General features: G+C 42.7%; 1 protein-coding gene across 14 annotated transcripts in view; it reads right to left on the bottom strand.

The window, feature by feature from the left end:
• The window catches only part of LOC142463021 (uncharacterized), a 241942-nt gene that overhangs the window by 68737 nt on the left and 147066 nt on the right, over positions 1-26139 (bottom strand). For 3 of the 14 annotated variants that reach the window (XR_012787338.1, XM_075565223.1, XM_075565226.1), the window contains one exon: positions 23122-24217. The exons of the other annotated variants lie outside the window; for them this stretch is intronic. Coding sequence is in view for 2 of the 3 variants with exons in the window: in XM_075565226.1 (XP_075421341.1) it covers positions 24141-24217 (77 nt within the window). In the remaining variant the exon portion in view is untranslated. Of the gene's footprint in view, positions 1-23121; positions 24218-26139 lie in introns of those variants that run through there. 14 annotated transcript variants of the gene reach the window in all.

Raw genomic sequence — 26139 nt, 5'->3', positions numbered from 1 at the left:
CCTTAGGATATCATCATGGGATGATTACTACATTATTCAGTTCCTCTTATTTTTTTATAATCCTGTTTTTAACTCCATTAGATTACTACAACAAGTTTATTCTGGTAAATGGTTGCAACACATTGTTATTGTTAAATCTAATTAACATGGTGTTACAAAGACATAATCTTAAATAAAACTGACATGGAATTTGTTGGCATTGACATGGCTTCTAAAATGGTTTACCAGCTCCTGCATTATATTAATACCAGCATGTGTTAATCACTCTCAATCAGCACATGTGTGCACAGTCCAATAATGTTTCAGCTAAACCAGATTTAGAAGGGTACTATTTCAGGATTTGGGAGATATTTCTGAAAAATAATGTGTCTATATTTAAGTGAAGCAAAGGGTGAGTTGAACAACTTCAGTTTACCATTTGTCTTGACTACACTTATGCCAACAGTTTTGTAGCAAAGCAAGAGGCTTTACCAAAATCCCAAAAATGGAGGCAATAGAAATGTTTGTGGAAGACACGGAACAGGGACCTTGTACAAAACCACCACTATCATAACAAACTAAATAGATTAAGTACATTTCTGTTCTGTCTTTGCCACTGAAATACTTCTTCACTGCTGAGGAAAATGTTACTTTTAGCATGAAGCTTCAACAGTAGATTATAGAGCTTGCTCCAAATGTGAACATGGCCAGTGAATCAAGTTACAACTTTAATTCTAGAGAAAATATTACACTATAGAGCTGGGCAGTTCCAATACATATTCACTATTGAAATGTACATAATAGTTTTAAATTAAGGGGGTATTTTATTACTTCTCATAATCTGGCTAAAAATGATTAATGTGACTATCACAACTAGTTGAAGAAGAACATTAGCCAGTTTTAATGTACAGAGCTACAGAAATATGTTTTCTTTTTTTACTCAAAATTTAACATTTTCTTGACTTTAGGATTGGGGTACAGAAAGGAAAAATGGGAGTAGGATAGTTAACAAGGTGAGCTATTTTAACAGATACATTTTTTTTGTCATTGTTAGACATACAAGTTTATAGTAAGTCTACTACGGTGATGAGCAGTTTCAATTACAATAGTTTGTCTGGAAAGGCAACTTCAAAGCACAGAGGAGGTGTCATATCTGGAAAAGTTTAGAAGTAAACCTTGGGTCGTTAATATAGTGTGCAACAGGAAAAAATAGCGGAAAGTAGGAGTCACCTTAAATAACACACTGTGATAAAACAGTCAAATAGATTTAAATATAAAAAAACACACCTGACCTAATCTATTACCATGTGAGTGAGCATTTGAGAGTTTTTTGATCTCTTCTCATTACTATGCACTATGCTATACACTAGTACTATACACTATACACTATACTATGTACTATACACTATACTATACACTAGTACTAGTACTATGCACATACTATGCACTATGGGCCTCATGCAGAGAACAGCGCTAATAGCAATCTCGCCATTTTCCGGCGAAAATCGCGCTAAAAACAGCCAAAAATGGCGAGATTTGAAAAAAGCGCCATTTTTTTTTTATCCCTTGAAATTCGCCGCGCGGCTGGAGAGTTTTTTTTTCTGCCGTATGCAGAGAGCCGCGATCGCCATCTAGTGGCTGTTCGCGCCAAAAAAATGGCGCGATTTTCAACATTTTTCCTCTCCACCAAGCAGCTCGCGCTTCGCGGCCGGTGGAGGGGAAAAAAAAAAAACGCGATTTTTTCCCCACTAGTTTCAACAGCGCTTATAGCGCTGGTTGAAACTCTCCATATGCAGAAAGGCTTGTAAATGCAGTTTTCTGCCCTTTCTGCATATGGAGAAAAAAACTCTCCAAAAAAGCTAAAATTTTTCCCCCTCTCCAATTCTAAAATTCGCTGCTCTCTGCATGAGGCCCTATGTATATATTTTGCATTTTTTTCTTGAATTACAGAGAGTCCCTTGTGCTGTGAAAGTTCTGTGCTGTCGTTAATATAGACCCTCCAGGATCCCCATGTATTTTTACATTTAGAAAGCAAGTAATTTACAAGGCAAGGCTTGTGACCGTAACCATTTGAAGAACTCGCCATACTGTATAGATTCGATTTGGTCCAGGGTTGAAGCATTGTGTTTATTCCAGTCTGCTGCTATCAAACATCTAGTAGCTGTGAAAATACATTCCAAAAGTCTGCACAGTAGAGCTGACCCTGATCTAAGAAAAACGATTTTTAATATACTGCTGCGGCAGCCTTTATTCTAACAAATCACCGTTTTTTCCCTGGCTTGTACCTGGAATGCGACGCTCTTCACCTGGCGCATGCCGCGTTTGTTTTGCGTTCCCAGCAACGGGTCATGCCCGGCTGACGCGCGGTTGATGGGTTTATTGATAATGGTTCGGATTTAATAGGCTGCAATGCTTTCGCGTGTCCACCAGATGGCAGATATTCATGAATTGTAATGCGCATGCGCTTCAGTAATGTGTCGGCTTGCAGGTGTTTCGTTTAAAAAAAGATACTGTACCACAGTGTGCTATTGTAACTTGGCCTTGAGACTGAAGGAAGAGGTTGCAAAAATGTATCAATTTAGGCTTTTCATATTACAGAAAGACAAAGACCAGTTTCGCTTACAGTATTCTCCAGAGACCCGCCCGCCATGAGTGTTCAAGTGCAGCCCGCTTTCCAAAAATCCGACAGAAGTTACGCGTATTTGATATGGGCCGCGATTAATGCAACAGAGGATAAGATGGCAACAGTTGTTCAAATTTATCAGTATTTTATCGAAAACTATGACTTTTACAAATTTTCGCCAACTCCTCATACGTGGAAGCGTGCAATAAGAAAAAGGTTATGTAGAGACCCCTATTTTCATCGTATTAAGCCACAATTTGTTGGAGGGTATTGGTGTGTATCACCGGATTTTTGCGGTATCTATGATACAATGATGCAAAAGGCGAAGGGTCATGTTAAAACCAACTAAGAAACGACAGTCGCTGCCATGCAATGCACCAGCACCGGCTTCCAATGACGGTTCCGCCATCAGTGACAACCCTGAGCCTGAGCCTGAGGCTGACCTGGATTTCGCGTGCAGTTTTGATGAAGCTAGCATGTACCTAAGCGATTTCCAGCCTCACCAGCTGACTACAGGTGGACTAGCCCAAAAGGAGGGCAGGTGACACAGTCACTTTGAGCTTGGTATTGGACTTTTTGGGACACTTGGTCACATTTGAGCCCCAATGCAGCCGTTAGTTCTTGGCATACAGGATGCTTGTACTGTCCCTTTAAGGGCACGGGCACTCTTTGAGACAGCCTGTGTAACCGGAGGAGGAAGTGAGGAGAGCAGCCTCACGTGGAGTAGAGCTATGAGCCCCACAAGTGGGCCTCCAACACTGCCACTGTTCCTGTTAACCCCTGGAGGGAGGGTCAGCACGAGAGTCACAGTGCAGCAGGAATCACATCTCTGCAAAGACAACAGCAGCACCTGGAGGACTTTTTGTTGCATTGCCTTTATTTGCCTTGCTGCTTGTAAGTAGGGCTCTGATTTTTCCCATCTGGATGACCAGCGGTGTTCTCATTTGTCCATACCATTTTATGGCATAGTTCTTTTTATTTATTAATAGTTTTTATAGTCACTAGGAGTCTCTATGTTATATGTGCAGTGTGTGTGTATTAGTGTAGACCTGTTTTAACCCTACAGTGTTGCACTATGATCTGTGTCTGTTTGTGTTTTTTCCCCTAGAGGGCCTGTCAAGCAACTGTGCTGTAGTATTGTACTGCACCGACACACTTTATTCGAGCAAATACCCAGTATGTACCTGGCAGATACCTGGAATGCGCTGCTCCTCACCTCTGACAAGCCCCATTGCGTTTGCCTTCCCAGCCTGGGTTCATGCCTGGCTGACGGGCGGCTGATCTGTTAAATGATAATGATTAGGATTTAATAGGCTGCAATGCTTCGCGTGTCTACCAGATGGCATAAATTCATGAATTGTAATGCAGTATATATATATACTGTGCAGTATTGCAGCCAGCGGGAATAAAATGCTTCAATCCCTGACTGGAAAATACCTCAATGCACTCGGGCAGAAAACAGTCACAAACCTCAATACACCCGGGTATACCCGAATTCGTGGGACTAGCCGAGCTCGAATAAAGTGTGTCGCCAGTGTAAGTACAGTATGATACAGGTAAGTATGGCACAGATTTTTTCTTTCCAGAAAGTCAGAGTATACAGTAGTTACTTTTTTCTTTACAGAGAGAGCAGCACCAGCCATCAGGTTACAGTACATAGAATTTAACAGTAGTCAGAGTATACAGTAGTTCCAGTATACAGTAGACTACAGTAACTGCCTACTAACTGCTCAATTTTTTTTTCCAGAGAAAGCAGCACCAGCCACCTACAGTAGTTCTACACATCACACAATGCCATAATACAGTACGCACATACAGTAACTGCACTAATTTTTTGTTTTCTTGTCGTTTCAGGAAAAAAGGGTGGCCTGGCTTGGGGTGAGGTGGGGTTTGGTGTCCAGGCAAATCTGTTTGTACAGTAAAATGTACAGTATATAAACAGCAGTAATTATGTACACAAAACCTCTCCTCTCTCAATGAACTACTGTACTGTAGACAGAATGAGGAAAAGATAAAGACGGGAAAAATAATATTACTATACAGTATATACAGTAAACAGTATATATATATTGTACAGTACATTACAGTATATATTATTAAATAATATTCTTATAAATGTGCATTATTCATGTTTCCCCATGTTTTACAAATGTTTTCTAAATGGTTATCCAATTTCAATCTGCCAGAAGAATTTAATAAAGGCTGCAGTATGTATTATTCATGATTATTTTTATATTTGTATTTTTTGGGTCCTGCCAACATAAAATAAATATTTATTCACTTTCCTGCTAACCATAATCATTGACAACAACCACACCCCCCCCGACAGTATAAGAATGAATGACAAAACAACATGAATCAGTTAATGGTTTTTTTACTCTCAATTCTCACATTGCTGTGCACATCAGATTTACATTTACAATTACATTTCAAATTCGAGAGGGGATTTTCCAAAAGCCTCTAAGAGTTGGGGGGGGATGGTGTGATTACACGCAGGCGCACTGAGCTTTGTCGCTCAGCTATGGACGGATTAAGAACACAATGACAATATTCAGAAGATTAACGAGTCTGTGGAGAGAGGGGGTTGGTAGGGTAGGGTGACTCATGCACTGTAAGCAGCAAGCTCCCATCTCTAAAAGGATTAGAGTACACGCAGGCGCTGTCAGCCGATTGACGCTTGGCTAGGGACGGATTAAAAACACAATGACTAAAGTAACTGCAGAAAATGAGCAAAGCGTTGGTGTGTGTTTTTTTACACAGGACATGCACGACTCCAGTCCCTGAGGGCCGCAAACAGGCACGGTTTTCAAGGTTTCCCTGAAAGCCTGCCCTGTTTGCTGCCCTCTAAGACTGTACTGGTGCAATTTCAACCCGCTCAGACCCACAGAACGGATTATTTTAAATTATATTTATATATTTATACTTTAAAGATATTAAAGAATGTATTGTATTTAAAACATGTGACTGTAAACCATACTGACTGACAAATGTTTTCACACATGTACTGTAGCAGTAAACCATACACCTGTTGATGTTTTGAATTGCTGTGCACTTTAAATGTTTCAACATTGTACAGTATTTGTAAATAAATGTTGTTGTACTGACTCCACCAATAAAAGAACATGTTGATTTGTCTTACATTGTTTTCATTTGCTCCTTTGACAGTGTAACAAATGTCGAGGCTTACTGCACTGTTTTTTTACTGCCAGACCGCAAAGCCGCAAGATCGGCAACATTGTCAAAAAAGAGCAATGATCGCGCAATTGGCGTGGGAACTAGGGCAATTGGCGTGGGAACTTCTGTTCTAGGGCACCTAGAAATAAAATTCATTTTGCCCCTAGATGTTAGGAACCCCCTCACTTGACCCCAACAGGGTCTGACCAGTAATGGCGATGAGAAAGGGTCACGCCGGCGAGGAGGGTCCTATCATTGACCGTAATGGTGCAGAAAGCCGCGCTGCTTTGAAACGGCTAAGTCAGAATGAGCAGAAACCTGGAACCCATAACTCCGGTTCTGTTCAACCTAGAGGGCTCAGATTCAGTCACCATGGAGTCCTAGTTCAGGCAGGATTGCATGGCAAATAGCGACCCTCTCGTGGCAACAGAACGGAGTCAGGGTAATCGCGCAATTGGCGTGGGAACTAGGGCCTCGGTCAAGTTCACGGCCAATTGGCATGGGAACTTCTGTTCTAGGGCACCTAGAAATAAAATTTTGCCCCTAGATGTTAGGAACCCCCTCACTTGACCCCAACAGGTCCGACCAGTAATGGCGATGAGAAAGGGTCATGCCGGCGAGGAAAGTCCTATCATTGACCGTAATGGCGGAGAAAGCCGTTTCAAACCAGTGCGGCTAAGTCAGAATGAGCAGAAACCTGGAACCCGAATCCTATGTTAGCGGCGAATTAAAAATAAGGTGGAGGAAGGGTAGAAGGGTAGACCAAAAAGGAGTATGTATCCCAAATAAATTCTAGGCTACTGTAGCTCTATACCCACTAACAGGCAGGTAAGTATATGCAATGATACAGTGTATGGTTTCTAACAACAGCTCGCAAACGCCCCCATGAGTTTTTACACGGCATTGCAGTATTGCAGACAGCGAGAATAAAATGCTTAAATCACGGGCGCGAAAATAACGCAATTCACTCCGGCGAAAAAGACACAAAACCGCACATAACCGGGATAATCTGAAATTCGCGGAGCTAGCCGAGTTAGAATAAAGGATGTCGCCACTGTATGTTGTATTAGCTTGTGTACGGTATCTCTTTCCACAATGATAAGACCTGTGGATAGGATCACCAGATATGGAGAAAAAAAAACAAGTTAGCTACATCAATGTGTACAAGAGGGAGAGGAATCGGGATAGTACACACTGTAAATCTGTCTCCCAGTGTCTAATGAATTTGGGTTTCTCTAGAGAATCTGTTAGGAGGGAGCTATATAGATGTGAGATTCCTTTTGAGTCATTTGGGTTCATACAGGGATACCAATTTTCAAAAGCCAATCAACTGAAGTTAACAGAGGAATTCTTTCATAGCTAGTCTTAGGCTTTTTTTCTAGACTATTTAAAGATTTCAATGAATTGCCTGACATAATGTGTGTGGGGGTGTGGGTGGGTCAGTCAGTGTGTATGTGTCCAGCTGCAGCAAGGGGCGGGGTGTAACATTGCGCACCACCCCCACACGCAAATTCTGCACACACACCCCCCCGCACGCAAATTCTGCACACCCCCCCCCCCCCCCCGCACGCAAATTCTGCACACACACCCCCCCACGGGGTACAAACGCCCGGCACGGGCATGAGTGATCGAGCCCCTATGCCGCGCGGGTTGCGCCCGGGTTTGCGCCGTGTGCTACCGCTTCCTGCGGGTGCAGGGGGCCAGCGAATGCCTGCGTCAGTGGAGGGCTGAATGGCGCCGCTGCCAATGGGCGTTAGGAGCGTGTGGGTGGAACGACGCCGCTGCCAGCCGTTTCTGCGCATGTGTGGCGTACGTCAGCGGCGCCATCACAACTGCGCATGCGTGGCATGGCAGCGGTCGTGGAACAGTTAGGCGGGCCATTAGGAGCGCCGCCGGCTATTGCCGCCGCATATGGCAGCAGCCATGTGTGTGGGGTGTGTGTGGGGGTGCGGCGGCGATTAGGAGTGGCGCCAGCCGCCGTATGTGACAGGGGACGTGTGAGCGGAGCGGTGTCCATTACGTGACGTCACTTCCGTTTCACATTTCGCCCCCCATCTATCCAGTTTTGTTCTATCAGGACTAGGTGCCACGAAAGAAGTTTCACTTCAAAAAGTTATGCTTAATATTTCTTCATGCCACAATTCATAGAAGTGTGGAAGAGACATACCAGTCTTAAAGTCGGAGTTCTCGATTTAAGGAGTCATAAGAGACTTTGGGCCGGGCCATTTATATCACCGTTTTTGGAGCATTGCTATCACGGTATTCAGAAAGCCCCGATTACCTGTCATAGCAAAATTCACAAAACTGACGAGTTGTCGCCAGAGAGGATCGACCCTCTGAAAAGGCCTAACCCTGCAATTAATTTCTGCTGCAGAGAGAGCTGCTCAGAGATTGCCGCCTCTCCCAGCAAAAATCTCGCCTGAAATTTATGTTTTTTTTTTTTTTTTTTTAATTTTTTTATTGGGTAGTTACATGAATACAGACATACATGTGGTTATTTTACAACCCAATGCAATACAACATTTTCTAACTTTTCTGGAAGGTGGGCATATTGAAATGCCCAGAAAATGGGGTCTCCCAAGGAGGGGGAGACTATAGCTAGTAAAAGAAGAGGAGAGGGAAAGACGGGGGGGAGGGGAGTCGGGGGGGGGGGTGAGAGGTTGGTGGGCTTTTGCCCCCGGCGATCGTCCCTCAGCTTGTTATTTTTGACTTTTCCCGTGACAGTAGTCTGTCATTAGTTTGGGATGTTAGCGTGTTGGAGGATGGTATTGTCCTGTAGCGTTAACCAAGGTTCCCAAATCTCATAAAATGGGTTAGATCTCTGTTTTAGAAAGGCTGTGAGCTTCTCCATCTGCATCACCTCGTTAATTCTTTTTTTAATCATTCCCCTAGAGGGGGGGCAAACCTTCTTCCACGAGGCCGCAACTTCACATCTAGCCGCTGTAAGAATAAAGGAGACTAATTTCCTTACTGGTCGGCCGATTTCCTCGATCGGTCTTCCCAGCAGGTAGGTCAGTGGTTCAATAGGGAGCTCGAGGGTTGTAACCTCTTTTATTAAATTTTGGACCATAGTCCAGTATTTCTTAATTTCTGGACACAGCCACCAAATGTGTGCCATGTCCCCCTTTTGACCACAGCCTCTCCAACAAAGATCTGATGCCAGTGGGTAGATTTTGTGTAGTCTCACCGGAGTGAAGTACCAGTTGAAGAGTATCTTATAGATGTTCTCTTTTATGGTTGTGCTTATGGATGTTGCGGAGGCTGCCTCCCATATTTCTTTCCAGTCTTCCTTCTCAATGGGCGTGTTTAAGTCAGCAGCCCACTTCAGCATATAGTCATGCTCCGTTGGGGTTTCCTTGGGCCCTAGCATCGAGTAGATTTTTGATATGAGTCCCCTCTGGTCTGAGTCTGGTTTACATAGGCTCTCAAATTGGGTATGCGATGGGAACTCTGGGTTCGGGGACAGTTTTTGGACAAAGTGTCTGATTTGGAGGTATTTAAATACATCCAGCTCCTGGTCTTATGTCTGGCGCGCAGATCCTGAAAACTCAGGAGGCTCCCTAGGGATAGGACATCAGACACTATTTTGATCCCTTTCTTCTTTAATTGGTCGTAATGTCTCGATCTACAGCCCGGTGGGAAAGTGGGGTTGTCAGTGAATGGCGTTAGTTGTGTGCCAGGAGTCGAGAGTTTGTACTTGAGCTTAGTCTTCAGCCAGACCTCCCAGGTATGTCTAGTTGTTCTTAATTTGAATTTTTGTGGGGGCATGTCCTCTCTGTTCATACTCCAAAGGCAGGCCGGCAGAGAAGGCACCTCAGAATAGTGTGTTTCTATTTTAAGCCAGCACCGCAAATTTGGCTCCGAATTCCACAATGCTGCTTGTTTTAGTTGAGCGGCCTGATAATATTTGTTGATGTCAGGAACTCCCATGCCCCCTCTCCCTCGTGGTGACAATAGCACTGATCTGGCTACTCTGGGTCTTTTTCCTTGCCAGATAAAATGGAATATCCTGTTTTGGATATTTTTAATTTCTGAGCCGGGGACATGGATCGGTAGGGTCTGAAAATAGTATAACAGTCTAGGAAGAATATTCATTTTAACGGATATCATTCTACCGATCCATGATATCTGGTAGTCTTCCCATTTGCTCAAATCCTTTTTGATTTTGTCAAAGAGAGCTGGGTAGTTGTGCCGATATAGTGATTGGTAGTCCTTCGATACATTCACTCCCAGGTATTTGATGTATGAAGGGCTCCACTTATATGCAAAATTTATTTTAAGTAATTTCACTTCTGGCTCTGTGAGACTGAGCTTAAGAGACTCCGATTTTTCACTATTAATCTTGTATCCTGAGATACTGCCAAAGTCTTCTAGCTCTCTTTGGAGGTTGGGGAGGGAAGTTTGTGGTTGGGTTAACGTCAGAATAATATCATCGGCAAATAAGGAGATTTTGTAGTCTGTGTTTCCAATTGCTACGCCTTTGATATTAATATTATTTCGTATTTTAGCCGCCAGTGGTTCTATGGTGAGAGCAAAAAGGAGGGGGGACAAGGGGCATCCCTGTCTGGTACCATTTTTTATTTGAAATCTCTCTGAGTTTCCTCCCGGGAGCCTGACTATTGCCGACGGGTTTTGGTATAGGGCTAGGACTCCCTCTAGAAATGTATTTCTGAAACGAAATTTCTCTAGTGTTTTGGTCAGGAATAGCCAATCTATTCTGTCGAATGCCTTCTCTGCGTCTAGACTCAAGAGCATTGCCCTGGAGTTTGTGAGGTGGACATGTTCAATAATATTGAAGATTTTCCTGGTGTTGTCTGATGCCTGACGCCCCAAGACAAAACCCACTTGATCGGTGTCAATTAGTCTGGGCAGTATAGGGTTCAATCTGTTGGCCAAGATCTTACTGTATAGTTTAAGATCATTGTTTAGGAGCGATATGGGTCTGTAACTCCCGCATTGCGACGGGTCCTTCCCTTCTTTATGAATAATGGCAAGATTTGCCGATGACATAGATGGGGGGATTGGATTCCCTTCCAGAAATGAGTTGAATAGGTTTAGTAAATGCCTATTCAGTATTGGGATGAACTTCTTATAGTATGCGTTGGAGAAGCCATCTGGGCCTGGTGTTTTTGACACCTTAGAGGACTTTACTGCGGAAATCAATTCTTCTTTAGTTATTTTGGCATTGAGGGAGGAATTTTCCTCCTCTGTCAATGTGGGAAGCTCGCAGTCGCTGAGGTAGAGCGAAATTGCCTCTGATCTCATCGTCTCCGAGGTTCCCCTCTGGGTTTTCAAATTATAAAGTTTGGTGTAGTATTTGGTGAATTGCTCCGCTATTTTCTTCTCGCTATATAACATCTCACCGGACCCACTCTTGATTGATGTGATCTGGGATCTCTTTTGTATACCTCTTAATTTAGAGGCCAAGAGTCTGTCCGCTTTATTGCCCTTATCATAGAATCTTTGTTTAGTCCATTTAAGAGCCTTTTCAACTTTTTCTAGTTGGATGCTTTTTAGCTCTTTTCTGGTGGCGGACAGTACCTTGTAGAGTCTTTTGGATGGGTTTGTTTTGTGTTCTGTTTCTAATTTGGTTATTTTCTCCGTCAGGTCTTTTACTGTCTTAGCGTTAATTTTTTTCCTATGGGCGGCGATTGAGATAAAATTTCCCCTGATCGTCGCTTTATGGGCTTCCCATAGGATAGCAGGCGATGAGACTGATCCACAGTTATTTGTGAAGTATTCCTTGAGGGCTTTTTTAATTTTTGACTCCACTTCGGGGCAGTTTAGTAATGAGTCATTTAGTCTCCAATTATAAGAGGAGAACTTCACAAATGGGACCGATAAGGTTAAGGTAATGGGCGCGTGGTCAGACCACGTTGTTGGGCCTATATCTGAGTCTGTGGACGCCTCTAGAACATTTTTGGTTCCTAGGAAGTAATCAATGCGTGAGTAGGACCGGTGAGGTGTCGAGAAGAATGTATAGTCTCTCTGTCCCTGGTGTTGGGTTCTCCATATGTCTACCAGTGAGAAGTCCTTGAGGATTTCTCTAAATTTCTTCCCTTTGTTCAGAGTTTGGGGTGTGTGCGAGCGACCCGGGTCCAAGGATTTGTCCTCGGTCGGATTGAGTGTCATGTTTAGATCGCCTCCCACTATCATAGAGGATAAGTATTCTGGGTCTATTTCTTCCAGGATTTTGTTCTGGAACACTGTCTGGTTTTCGTTCGGGGCGTATACGTTGATTAGGGCTATAGCTGTACCTGAGAGTGTCCCGTACACCACGAGAAATCTACCCTCTGGATCTGTTACTGTTTTTATTAGATTAAATGGGGTTCCTTGGTGGATTAATATCGCAACCCCTCTTTTTTTACTGCTAAATGAGGAAAAAAAACCCAGGGGAATGCGTTTTGAAATGTTTTAGGCTGGTCCTGGGATGTGAAGTGCGTCTCCTGCAAGAAGATTATATCCCCTCCTGAGCTCCTCATTTCCTGAAGAGCCAAACGTCTCTTTCTATTGTTTTGCAGGCCTTTTACATTAAGAGAGACCAGTTTGATTACTGACTGAGTAGCCATGATAATTTTTTGTTAGTAGAGTTTTCTGGGACTTTGCCTTTTCCAACCGCGAGGTTTTGCTTTATTCTCTTATTTTCTCCTTTCGGGGTATTGGCCTGCTCTACCCTTAGGGCGCGGGTGACAAAGTTGGGGCTGCTCACCTGGGGCAAAAGGAGAGGAAATTTATGTTTTTTAATATAAATTTTATTCCTAGAGTAGATGAGCAAGGGGTCTCTGGAGCAGAACCGTGTTGGTTTGAGGTCCGGGGACCCTCTGCTTCCTGAGATATAGGCCCCAAGATGTCCGGCGTCACATTGTATTTCAGCCAATCAGATTGTGGGAACCAATTCCCCAATCTGATTGGTTGTTGTACACCCAACAAAAACTACACTTGCCTAGGCAAGAAAATGACCCCTTTTAAACATGCACTCTTGTGGTGATGAACGTTAATAAATAAAATAACCTTTATTGATATATAAGGGTAAAATGGGTGAACACACAACACTATTAAAAAGAGTATTAAACTAAACTAAATACCTCCCAGTCCTATGTACCAGACTGGTTGCAATATTGGTGGAAGGGACCTTGTAGTAACTGGCACATGCAGAATAGATGGATAGCTTGTGCCTCAGTGTGGTATACCCTGTTCCACGTTTAGTGTAATTGAGGTCTATTAGGTCGCTAGGTGTATACTGTCCAGTTGTGCAGTGTGGGTGTAGTGGTAAAGGTCTCCAATACACTCAAACATGTAAAGGTACCAGGATAAATAATACCTGAGTGGATGAGACCGGAATACGTTGTAAACACTACATCAATCAGGTTATATCTGCAGAGATTCCACCCAGCGTGGTGTATTCATGAACACCACAGAACATTAGCTAGCCGGGTGGAGTGAAATATATATCATACAGCAGCAAGCCTCGATATAGCTCAGCTCAGTGAAGGCTGTCTCGGGGCTGCGTTAGACGCCACCGCACTAACACATGTGCTGACTTCACAGAGGAGCGCCCACCATTGGCATATGATATATATTTCACTCCACCCAGCTAGCTAATGTTCTGTGGTGTTCATGAATACACCACGCCGGGTGGAATCTCTGCAGATATAGCCTGATTGATGTAGTGTTTACAACGTATTCTGGTCTCATCCACTCAGGTATTATTTATCCTGGTACCTCTATATGTTTGAGTGTATTGGAGACCTTTACCACTACACCCACACTGCACAACTGGACAGTATACACCTAGCGACATAATAGACCTCAATTACACTAAGCGTGGAACAGGGTATACATTCAGGTCAACTGATAAGTTTTGATTGCCTGATATCCTTCGAACTGTGTCCATTCTATTAAGTAACCCGGGTGGTACTACCAATATACATACACCCTATACATAGGTCACTGCTATTAACTGGTTTCTGGGTATCTTTTTAAACACCTGCTGACTTATCAGCAATATACCCAGAAACCTGTTTACCTCTACTGTACCATTTGTGCTGTTCCCACGGAGGATCCTGAGTAGCAGCTCATAGTTTATTTTGCATTATACATTTGTTTTTCTGCTTCCATATAGGCTTAGGCATTCTATGGCATTAACTAGACACTGTTAGCGTGCCTTGTGGGAGACCTTGTGTATACTTAACCCAATAGGGTGTCTAAGGCTCCCAGTTTTGAAGCCTTATTTCCCTAGCTACACAGTAGCTTTAGTGTTCATTTTTATTATCCTGCGTCGCCTTCAAGGACCTTTTTTATTTAATTTATTTTGTTTACCCTTAAGATTTGAGTACTATCTATTTCTAGGTATACTAACCTTTGGAAATATTTAGCATGTGAGTTTGAGATATTGCGCACTGATCACTCACTACTAACTTCATCGTGTACTCTCTTAGAGTAACAATTCAATCAGTTGTGGTTATACATACAGGTGTCTGTCCGGTACATCATTGACAGACACGAGGTTGGTTCTAACATATATACCACACTGAGGCACAAGCTATCCATCTATTCTGCATGTAGCCAGTTACTACAAGGTCCCTTCCACCAATATTGCAACCAGTCTGGTACATAGGACTGGGAGGTATTTAGTTTAGTTTAATACTCTTTTTAATAGTGTTGTGTGTTCACCCATTTTACCCTTATATATCAATAAAGGTTATTTTATTTATTTACGTTCATCACCACACAAGTGCTTGTTTAAAAGGGGTCCTTTTCTTGCTTAGGCAAGTGTAGTTTTTGTTATCTGATCCCTCTACCCCTGGCACCGTCTCTTAGACAGTAGCTTGAGCTTACCTCCCCACTCCCCCCCCTCCCCATTAATTGGTTGTTGTACACCATGTGATGGAGTCATTTTAGGTCAAGTATGTGACGTCATCCAAAGGGAGTAACATGGTGTACAACAACCAATCAGATTGGGGAATTGGTTCCCACGATCTGATTGGCTGAAATACCACGTGATGCCGGCTTAGTGGCAACATGTTAAAGGGAAATTAAGCACAGCCATTCTGATTGTATGGCATCATTCCCTTTAAATGACGTCATTAAAAAAAAAATTAAATCTGCACATGGTTTTAACAGCCAATCAGATGGCTGTTGAACCAGTTCCCGCCCAAATGTGATGTAACAAGCCAAATTTAAGGCCGTGATGCCTCATTTGAGCCCAAGAAGATGACGAGACAACATCAGTTGGGATCTACCATGGGGTTTTTTGGATTGACAGATGAGAAAAGAAGATATAGAAGATAAAGAAATAATTACAGAAGAATATAGAAGAAGCTGATTTAAGATAAAAGAAAGAAGAATTAGGTACCTGATCCGGATCTTCATGGAGGATGGCATTGGATGCTGTTTGAGGCCTTCACGGTACGTGAGCTTTCTTTTTCCCCGAGAGTCATAGGGCCAGCGCTTCTAAACGTAAGTAATATATTGCATGTTTGTAAATGTATTTTTTTTTTTACAGGTTTTTCCATTGAATGTTTTTTTTCTTTGCACATTGACTGATAATATATTAATCAGTACCACTCTAGGGTACTGATCAATACATTATTAGGCCAATAATTTGTTTATATTTTCTTGCTTTGTATTGATGGTGATTTTTGCTATGTGTGTTTATTATGTGGATGTAATTGTTTGTCATTTTGTTGCCTTATTTTAAAAATTTTGGGCCGATTGATTTCGTTTTTAATTAATGATGTCTTGTGTTGGGTAATGCTTTTAATAGTTGTGTTGCCGATATTATTTCATAATTAATTTGTTTGTTGGTTACTGTTTCAATTAATTCATTGTTGTTTTATTAATTAATTGGTTTGATTGGTTACTGGTTTAATTAATTCCTTGTTGAGCTGTAGTGCTTGGATTAATTACATTTGTTGGCTAGTGTTTATTTTATTGAATTGGGGTGTTTCGGTGGTTTTTAATGTTTTATTATTGTGTTTTTTGTGCATTAATGTATTCTGATTAGGTGCCCATTGATTGCTATAGAGGGTTATTATGCCCATATTATTATATGGGTTGGATGTACCACTATAACAGTCAATGGGTACACGGTGGGTATAGTGGGTCCGGGGTGGGTCGTTATGCCTCCCGGGTGGATAGCATGGCAGGATGGGTTAACCCCTTAATTACTGTAGCGGTTATTAACCGCTAAGGTGATTAAGGGGTTAGGAGACATCAGATTGTATTTATTATGTATGTATGCTTTCTGACAACGGAGGACACGGACCTTGCAGTACCCTGATGAGGACACCCTTCATAATGCCAGGGGTAAGTAGAACTGTACTTATTTACTTTATTTATGCTGGCTAATTTTGTGTTTAATAATGGTCAAAAAATCTACTACCCATATCTGGATAATATTTATTTTGCACATTACTGTACTGTGTGTTTGGTGGTGGGGGAAGGGGAGGGGGGGTATTGATTTAAATGTAGGTCATGTTTTATTTTTTACCTACAAGATTGGTACTGAAGGCCTGCGGGGACCCATAGAGACCACCTGGAGATACCCGGACACCCACCTGCGCACCCACGGGGGACACCGGTGGGGAAAAACTGGGGCCACCCGAGGGACCAGTGGGTACCACTAGGAGGCCCATGGCACCTGGTGGGGACCACCCAGAGACCCCCAGACACCCATGGGTACCCCCTGGGGTGCACTGTGGGGCCTGTGGACATCCGTCGGGCCCATCGGCCTGGGTATTAATCCTGTATGCTAACAAATAAATCATGGTTTTTATTGGTGTTTATCAGATTTTGTAATGGTTTATTGGGGGCCTAGGAAGTGGATAGTGGGGCTGTTGTGTGTATTGTTTGTATTGTGAGTAGCGGTGGTGGGTGAAGGGAGTATTAGCTCCAAGTGTGGGTGTTTAGGCCTTGTGGGGGGGTAGCGGGAGGGGTTAACTCCTTCATTACTAAAGCCCTCTCCCATATTAAACCTTTCTCACTGACTGCCCCTCACCTCTGGAATGTCCTTCCCCTCAATACCGGACTAGCACCCTCTCTATCCACCTTCAAGACACACCTTAAGACACACTTGCTTAAAGAAGCATGAGTAGCACCGCGGCTAATACTATACACGATACATAAAGCTTGGTCCCCTACAGAAGCACTTACCTGAACGCCCTTCTACTGTCTTTGTACGTTCTCCCCACCAATTAGATTGTGAGCTCTTCGAAGCAGGGACTACTCTTCTACAATTTTACTTTTATGTCTGAAGCACTTATTCCCATGATCTGTTATTTGTACTATTTGTTATTTATATGATTGTCACGTGTATTACTGCTGTGAAGCGCTATGTACATTAATGGCGCTATATAAATAAAGACATACATACATACATACTATAGCAGTATTAACCGCTAAGGTAATGAAAGGGTTAAATCCACCTGCAATCCCCCGGCAAGGCCTAAACACCCACCAAATACCCCCTTCACCCACCCCGCTACCCACAATAATCCTGCCACGGGTGGTTAACCCCTTCATTGACTTAGTGGTTAGCCGCTAAGGTAATGATGTTGCCTGTAAATACATTTTTCCTGCATTTGATTCATGCCGGGGGTCTCCGGTGCTGGTATTAATGGGTATCAGCCCTGGAGACCCCCTGCATCAATCCGATGCAGGAAAAGGGCCTGATTTTTTCTAAGTCCTATCTCGCCACTCATCGCCAGCTTCTCCTCACCAACTTGCCAACTTTTCCTGGCGTTTGGATTTGGGAAGAAAATCGCCATTCTAGAACAGCGATAGGCGTCGATAACCTACTCGCGGCTACTAGAATTGTGCGAGTTTATGAACTTTCCGAAAATCAACAATAAGTGGCTTATCGCCGCTCCCTCGGCGATTTGTTTTTGAACACTTTTTTGAGGGGCGATTCAAACCTTTATCACCCACTTATCGACGCTTACTGAAGAGCAGTAGGCATTTTGGGCGATAAGTGCTCGATAAGTGGCTTATGAACGCTTACTACACATAGGTCCCTTTGTATTAGTGAGATTATATTTTACAACAGTTGAGTCCCATAGTTTTTCTGACTGCAAGATGGTGGGGAAAGAAATACGAAATGCTGTATGTGACTTTGGAATCCACTTTAGCATCCAGACCTTCAGTATGGAGGCCTCAATTTCAACCCACTTTTTCGTATTTGTTTTAGCAGGGCAATAAATGGATTGGCTTAAGTGTGCTGCTATATAAAAAGTGATCAAATATGCTAGGACTAAGCCTCCACTGTTGAAGCTTTGATATAATAATTGGGAACTGACTCTAGGTTTTTTCTTGTTCCAAATGAATTTTTAGATTTACTTTGTTGTCATTTTCAGACACCGGGATCTGAAGGGTTTCAAAGAGATACAGTATCCATGGAGAAATATTCATTTTTATGGAGTTCACTCTGCCAATCAACGAAATTGGATATATAAACCTCTTTTAAGGTTTTTATTAGTGAGTGGAAATTTGCTTGGCATAGTGTTTCAAATGAGTTAGTAAGATAGATCTGTTGGTATTTAACTGAATGGGTTCTCCACTTTAAGTTAATACTAACAAGGCTATTTATATTTGTAGCCCCGGTAAGAAATGGGGGCTATATATCTTTCTCCTACTGGTGTAAGTCCTGTTAAGGGCAGGCCGCCAGTAGCTATCATGGGTTTCCCAAGCTTCAAGTCCTGCCAGGATTGGTGGAGGTAGGCACCTGACTCTGTGGCTAATGCAAGAGACACAGGGGAGGGGCCTGCTGACATCATGATGGGCAGGGCTGTCTCGATTTAGTGGGCTGCTCCTGTGAGTCTGGAGTTAGTACATTTGGAGGGGAGTTTAGAGTGCTGCAAGACAGAGAGAGAGAGTGCTGAAGCAGAGTCTGAGCTTGGAGCATGCCAGTGAGAGGAGAGACTCAGCCACCTTGAGTAGAGCTGATAGCACCATAGTGCAGTGGACCAATGCCCCTCACCCTGCAGAGGGTAAGGGGAGAGTTAGCCTCACCCTGAGGGCCTATACCTTGGGGTGGAAGGTGTGGAGTATTGGAGTTCCAGACAGCCCATCCTGAGGGTGTACGTCTGGAGGGAAGGAGAAGGAGGAAAAGGCTGTACCCTGCTGTTGCTGTGTGCTGCTACAGACCCAATAAAGAGACATTGCTGCTTTTATCTAAGACTGTGTGTGTGATTGGGATCTTTCGCCCTGGGACCAGGGCTTCTCTGGGAGGATCCCACCTTATTCTTTAAGGCTCGCCAGAGATGGAAGCGTTCACCACCGTTGCTAAGAAGATGGAGGCATATACCCCAGAACCCTGTCCCTGTTATCCCCGATACCACCGCGGGAGACTCAGGCCCTCCTGTTCCTCACAGGTATGCACCACCAACATGCATGTAGCCAGCCCTCAGTACACCCTAGAGGTCCAACCTGCGACTGGGGGCGGGGGAACATGGGTTACATATTTAATCCACTTGAAATTGAAATTTAGAGAAATTAGTTTCCATTGCTCCCTGGCAATGTTGATGTTCAGTGTTTCAGATCTATCATTGTTTATTTTAAACCCCAATATTTTCTGAAAAGATTATTCTGTAAAAAGATTTGACAAATAAGTCGGTTGTCTCATCATGAGTAATAAAAAGTTGTCGGCAAATAAAGAAAGCTTATAGATTTTGTGACCAATATAAATCTCCACAATATCTGGATTGGATCGAATGTGTGCAGCTAGAGACTTACTGTAATAGCTAGGTAAAAAAGGACAGGGAAAATGGGGCATCCCTGATGAGTACCTTTTCTTTATTGACACTTACTCTGGCATATTTATATAATTTACTTTTGCTATGGGTTTCTGGTAAAGAGGTGAAGTAGCTTGTAGAAAAATACGCGCTATTCCAATGCTCCAAACAAATATCCTAAATCAATACAGCCAAATGTCTTCTCAACATCTAATTCTAAGAGTATTGCCAGGTTTGAGATTTTTTTTTTTTAGGTATTTTGATCAGGTAATTGCTCTTCTTGGGTTATCTGCGGCATGCCTCCTTCGTATAAACCCACCTGGTCAGAATTTAAGAGCTTGAATTCATTGTCTCATTGCCAAAATTTTCGAGAATATTTTTAAATCTGAACTAATGAGGAAAGATAGGCCTGTAACTCTTACAGCAAGTTGAGTCGTTGTCCCTTTTTATATATATCAGAATAATTGTTGTTTGGAGCATTGAAAACGGATAGTGTACCACCTCAAGAACTGAATTAAAAAATATTTAGAAGGTGAGGAATGCATATATATATTTTTATAATAAATAATACAGATTTTTAAAGCTGTCTGTACCTGGGGATTTAGATTCTTAACTCTCTTTAATAGGAGATACCAGCTACTCTTGGGAGAAGACATGGCTACGTTTTAAAATGGATTTTTATATGTGTTGTAAGCTTGTGTTGATAGTAATTGAGTTGAAATTCTGAACACACAGTTGCCTGAATTTTTGAAGTGAAACTTCTTTAGCGGAGTAAATGTAGTTGATTAGAGACGGAAGTCAGTGATGACGGAAGTGACAAGACTCCTGGCAGAAGAGGCTGTCTGTGTTGCCAGCTTCCATCAGGAGGAGACAGCGCTGGACAGACAGACACACACACTCACTCTGTGTACCTCCGCCGGGGGGGGGAAATGTGGGGACTGAAGGAGCAGCCGGATGGGATCAGAATGTGGGAGGTGCAGGGTAACCGTTGACACAGTTCAGTGCCATTAGTATTTTGGCTGCCTCCTTCCTACTCCCAGCGACATAATGTCTGTGCAGAAACAGTACAACAGTGCTCGGATCACACCAACATGTCAGGGGGGTGTTCCTCAAACTATGCTGGTGATCTCAGGCTGCGGTCACAGATATCGATGTTAGGTTTCTAAAAGCCTGAATCCTACAAGTTTATTGGAGAGAGCGAGTGAGGGCTTTAGAGAAGAGAGGGCTTGTTTTGTTTGTAATAGGAGATATAACCCCTCCCTGCCCCCCTCTGGAAGTTGTGTGGTCGGTCTGGGGCTGCTGTCTATCACTTCAGCTGGGGGCTGGCAGCGGCTTGGGGTATCTGTCACGAGACTGCGGACTGAAGCGTTGGAGAGGGGAGAGGCTGAGGACAGGAGAGGGGAGTTGGTGCTTGAACATTATTACCCAGGGGGTCGGTGTGATGGCAGACATATGTTAGAGTGGGGGCTGCTCCGGGCCAGGGGAACTTAGACCCCGTGTCTCTGCCAGGGGGGGACGAGTTGGGGCTGCTCCAGGCCGGGGGACTTAGATCTCCCCCCCATGTCTCTGCTGGAGGGGGGGGGGGGAGAATGAGGACTGCACACAGAGAGAGACACACACTGACTGACACACATACACACTGACACACACACACTGACACACACACACACACACACTGACTGGCACACACTGAAGCACACACACACACAGTTACTATAAATATAGAAGTGCAAATAGCTAAAACACGCGTTCTAAGTCAAACTTCATTGCGTTTTGGCACTGAAATTGTGTTTTGATATTTTATTAAAAAATTCACCATTACAAATACAATTTCTATGACAAAAGACAAAGACGTTTCAGTTAAAATGCGCGTGACCGCAACACACACAACTTTTTCTTCCACTAGTAGAATGGTTTTAATAATCTACATTACTAAGAATTACAAAATAAATAATTTAGATATTTTCTGGACAAAACATTTGTATAAGGTTTGTTCTACCAGATTTCCCTTATTACTGTACATTATATATTCCTTGTGTAGCCCATGTACCCCCACCCTATCTCAGATCGGGTACCGTAGGGTGTTCCTTGGTCTGGTTATGTGTCTGAATGTGGTGCGTACCTGCTGGCAACAGGAGGGCATGAGTCTCCCGCGATGACATGGGGGACAACAGGACAGGTTTCTGGGGTGAATGCCTTCGTTCTCCAATGGTGCAGCGCCTCCATCTGTAGTAAGCACCAGGAATAAGGGGTGGAATCCCTACCACAGAATCCATTCCCAGGGATGAGAGATTCCAGTCTCCACACAAGTCTCTTTCTATTAGCAGCAGCTCTTTATTTGTCTCTCTCTCCACAGGATACAGATAGGTATCACATAGGAACCAGCAGCCAGCTGTACTCCCTTAGGATGTCCATGCCTCCACTCTGGGCCTTAGGGGCACCCAGAGTGGGGCTAGCTCTTTCCTTACCCCCTAGGCAGGGTAAGAGGTATTTGGTCCACCTATCAGCCCTACTCATCAGGTTCTAACCTGATGCTTCACTCTATTAACACTCACTAGCTACAGTAAACTAACTCCTTCTCTTCCCGCTTAGACTTTCAGACTAAATAGGAAGTGCACTGCTCTTTATGATTTCAGCAGGCACCGCCCCTGTGTCTCTTGATTGGACACAGGGTCAGGTGACCTACCTTCACCATTTCAGAGCAAGTGCTTGAGGTGGGGGAAACCCATGATAACTCCTGGCAAACCTGCCCTTAACAGGGATTACTGCACAGGAGGAGGATAGAAATATAGCCCATAATCTTACCAGGGCTACACTTGCTAGGTATAATCTTGTGCTACTAAATATATTTGGATTTCATTTGCCTTTCCACCAAGAGACTGTCGCTAAGTAGAACCATTATTAGCACAAACTAAATCCTACCTACTGTACAGTATAAAATTAGAACAGATTAAACATCTTTAATATTAACAACCTATAAGAAAATAGGAGGGATATGATAAACACTTTGAAACAACATATAATAAACATAATGATAAAAGCAAAATGTATTTCATTGGTAGAAGCACAATAAAAGATGTACTTGTACCATGCTTGAACATAGGACAATACTTATTTACTTGCAATTTTCCAAGACTATGGTATACACTTATTTGATGATATACTAAAGGTTTAGAGATAAGGAACATTGGTATACAGTATATAACTCAGTTGTGCACTAGTCTTTTAGACTAAATAAAAGCCGATTATATGGCAGTTATTTGCCATCAAATAATTTATGTCTCATTGGATAATGTTTCTTTTCATCAATGGGCATAAACGATTCCCCATAGCAGTACAAAACCTTTTCTGTCACTGAGGTTGATTCCTAAAACTGTGATATTGCACCTATAACATTTCCAAAAAAGAGCATATAATTTGAAACAATGCTAATTTTACATTTTCACCAAATCTGTTAAATATTATTTATGCATGAAAATCCCACCATTTAACATCTCATTTGCGCCATGCACTGTTTGCCTCATTTTATGCATTCAGAAAGTGGAAGTACCCTACCTCACTGACACATATATGAAATCGAGCTTTTAGGAAAAGAGAAAATAAAAACGATTTGAATAAATGTTACATATTTTTTATTAGTATTTTCCCCAGGTATGTTGCCAGGTATATTTTTTTTCTCACCACGAGTAGTATATAAGTAAATGGTTCACTCCTTAGTTTCTCTCACTTGTAAAAAAAAAAAAAAAAATAGGCATTGACGCTCTGTTTTGACATGCAGCAAGAATATGAATGAATATGGCGAAATGCAGATCTATGTCATTATTGTAGTTAAATAGACTAGGCCCCGTGGTTGTACATATACCTACTAAGGTAAATAGTATGTACCCTGTGATGAATATCAACATTATTTGATGATTAGAATCTAACTTAAAGTGACTTTAACAAATGTGCAACTACTATTTAGGTAAACCTCTTATGAGATACAATACAATTCTCCTCTGGTGAGGGGAAGGAATTACCTATAACCTTTTTGCTGACTTTTATTTATACCTAGAGAACTTAAGTGGGTTTGCACAGTTATTACATACAGTATTTCATTAATAAGGAAACACATATGTACCATCTACATAACATATTATAAACAAAAATGCAATACAAAGCCATCATGTAACTGATAACAAAAGTAAACTGGTCTCAGTTATTGCTGAAATTGGTGATGACATCCTAACAACTTTTTGGTTATTACTCTTCAAAGGTGCTAGAAAAATAAAAGAAGCAGAGGAAATCCAGCATGCAGTCTTAATAATTCTGCAATACTATATGTAACAACAAAGGATTCAACAGCAATGCATTTCACGAATAATACTGGGCAATATTTACTGAGCAGTGCTAAGCTGTTAAAGGCCCCTTGCAATCTATTTAAGTTAATGGACTGTAAGGTAACAAGGCTTAGCACCGCTTTGTAAATAAACACTGTTCTCTTTTTTTTATTTTACGTGGTATTTTTCCACATTGACTTTTGATTTGATCCATTGTTTGTATTCATTCCCTGATCTTATTTTTGCTTCAAGTGTACAGAAATTACTGAGATTTCATACGAGGAAGGAAGATTACTATTGCAAAATACTATATCCTCAAATGATTCCAAACTGAGCCAGCTCATGCAGTTCCAAGTGGCTGAATGCTTCCCAGGGGCATATGACCGTTATATCTGGAAATAAAGTTGGACATTTGTTACATTTGTCACTATCAGATACACAAATATAGTCACTACACATGATGCATGACATACTGTAAAAGAAGATTAGAATATACAGCACCAGCAAAATATGTAACATGATTTGTTTACTATGTTATTATTTGTTGACGTCATATTGACAATCATATTTTGATTCCGCTTTACGATCCTCCCTCTCCTCTCTCAGTTCTGCTTCAGACCCTGACAACCTGGTCAGGAATTACAACTCTGCCTTATCCTCCTCTCTTGGTCTACATGCCCCGCTTTCTCTCTGCCGTCCTCGCCCTTCTAACCCCAGACCCTGGCTAAATTAACACACGCGCATGCTGCATTCCTCCACTCGTTCCTCTGAACACCTCTGGAGGAAATCTCACACTCTAGCAGACTTCCTTCACTACAAATTTATGCTGTCCTATTTCAACTGTGCCATCTCTCAGACTAAAAAAACCTACTTTTCGTCACTAATCAACACGCAAACGTCTAACCCACGCCGGCTCTATTCTGTCTTTGACTCTCTACTCAGACCACCCTCGGCTGCCTCCTCTTCTTCCTCCATCTCACCTCAGGACTTTGCTGACTTGTTTTAAGGAAAAGGTGGAATCTATACGTCAGAACATCCCATCTGTTTCCTCCTCCCATTCCACACCGCTTCCTCACTTCTCCTGCCTTCCTTGACTCTTTTCCCGCTGTCTCGGAGGAGGATGTCACTGTTGATCTCCTCTTCTCCCTCTACCACCTTCCCTCTTGATCCCATTCCCTCCCATCTCCTAAAACCTCTTGCTCCTTCTATAATTCCTATGCTCACACAGATTTTTAACTCTTCCCTCTACTCTGGTACCTCTCCATCCTCTTTCAAGCATGCAACAGTTATACCATTACTCAAAAACAGCAAGCTTGACCCTACCTGTCCTTCTAACTATCGACCTGTCTCCCTCCTGCCTTTTGCCTCCAAACTCCTTGAACGTCTTGTATTCTCTTGATTGCTACACTTTCTCAACACCTATTCTCTCCTAGACCCTCTACAATCTGGCTTCCGCATTGCTCACTCGACTGAAACAGCCCTCACTAAAATAACTGATGACCTCCATGCTGCCAAAGACAGAGGTTATTACACTCTGCTCTTATTACTCGACCTCTCTGCAGCATTTGACACCATGGACCACCCTCTTCTCCTTCACATTCTCCATACTCTTGGTATTCCGAACAAAGCTCTATCCTGGATCTCCTCTTACCTCTCCCATCGTACTTTTAGTGCCTCTTTTGCTAACACCTCCTTCTCTATCGATCTCTCTGTGGCGGTTCCCCAGGGCTCTGTCCTGGGACCACTTCTCTTTTCTCTTTACACTCTCTCTAGGTGACATAATCACATCTTTTGGGTTTAAATATCAGCTCTCTGCTGAAACACAAATTTACATTTCAACCCCTGACCTTCCACCTGCTATACAGACCAAAGTTTCTGATTGTCTCTCTGGAATATCATCCTGGATGGCCATTCGCCGACTTAAACTTAACATGGCAAAAACAGAGCTCCTTATACTTCCTCCCAAACCTGGCCCTACTACCTCCTTCCACATTAGTGTTGGAAGTACCATCATTCACCCAGTAGCCCAAGCACGCTGCTTAGGGGTCACACTCGACTCCTCTCTCACATTCGCCCCCTCACATTCAAAACATATCTAAAACCTGTTTCTTTTTCCTCAGCAATATAACAGATATACCCTTTCCTCTGTTGTTCGACTGCTAAAACTTTGACAGGTCCTCATTCTCTTCCTTTCTTGGGGTTGTGCAGCGCTCCTCCACAACCCCAAGAAAAGAATACTCCACATCCTGGGATTAGGAACGATCCCACCAGAGGAAGTTGAGCTGCTGTTGTACACTGGTTTTAATTTATTTTA

Source organism: Ascaphus truei, chromosome 11 (genome assembly GCF_040206685.1).
Source record: "Ascaphus truei isolate aAscTru1 chromosome 11, aAscTru1.hap1, whole genome shotgun sequence".
Taxonomy (NCBI): Eukaryota; Metazoa; Chordata; class Amphibia; order Anura; family Ascaphidae; genus Ascaphus; species Ascaphus truei.
This window is presented reverse-complemented; position numbering and strand designations above follow the sequence as displayed.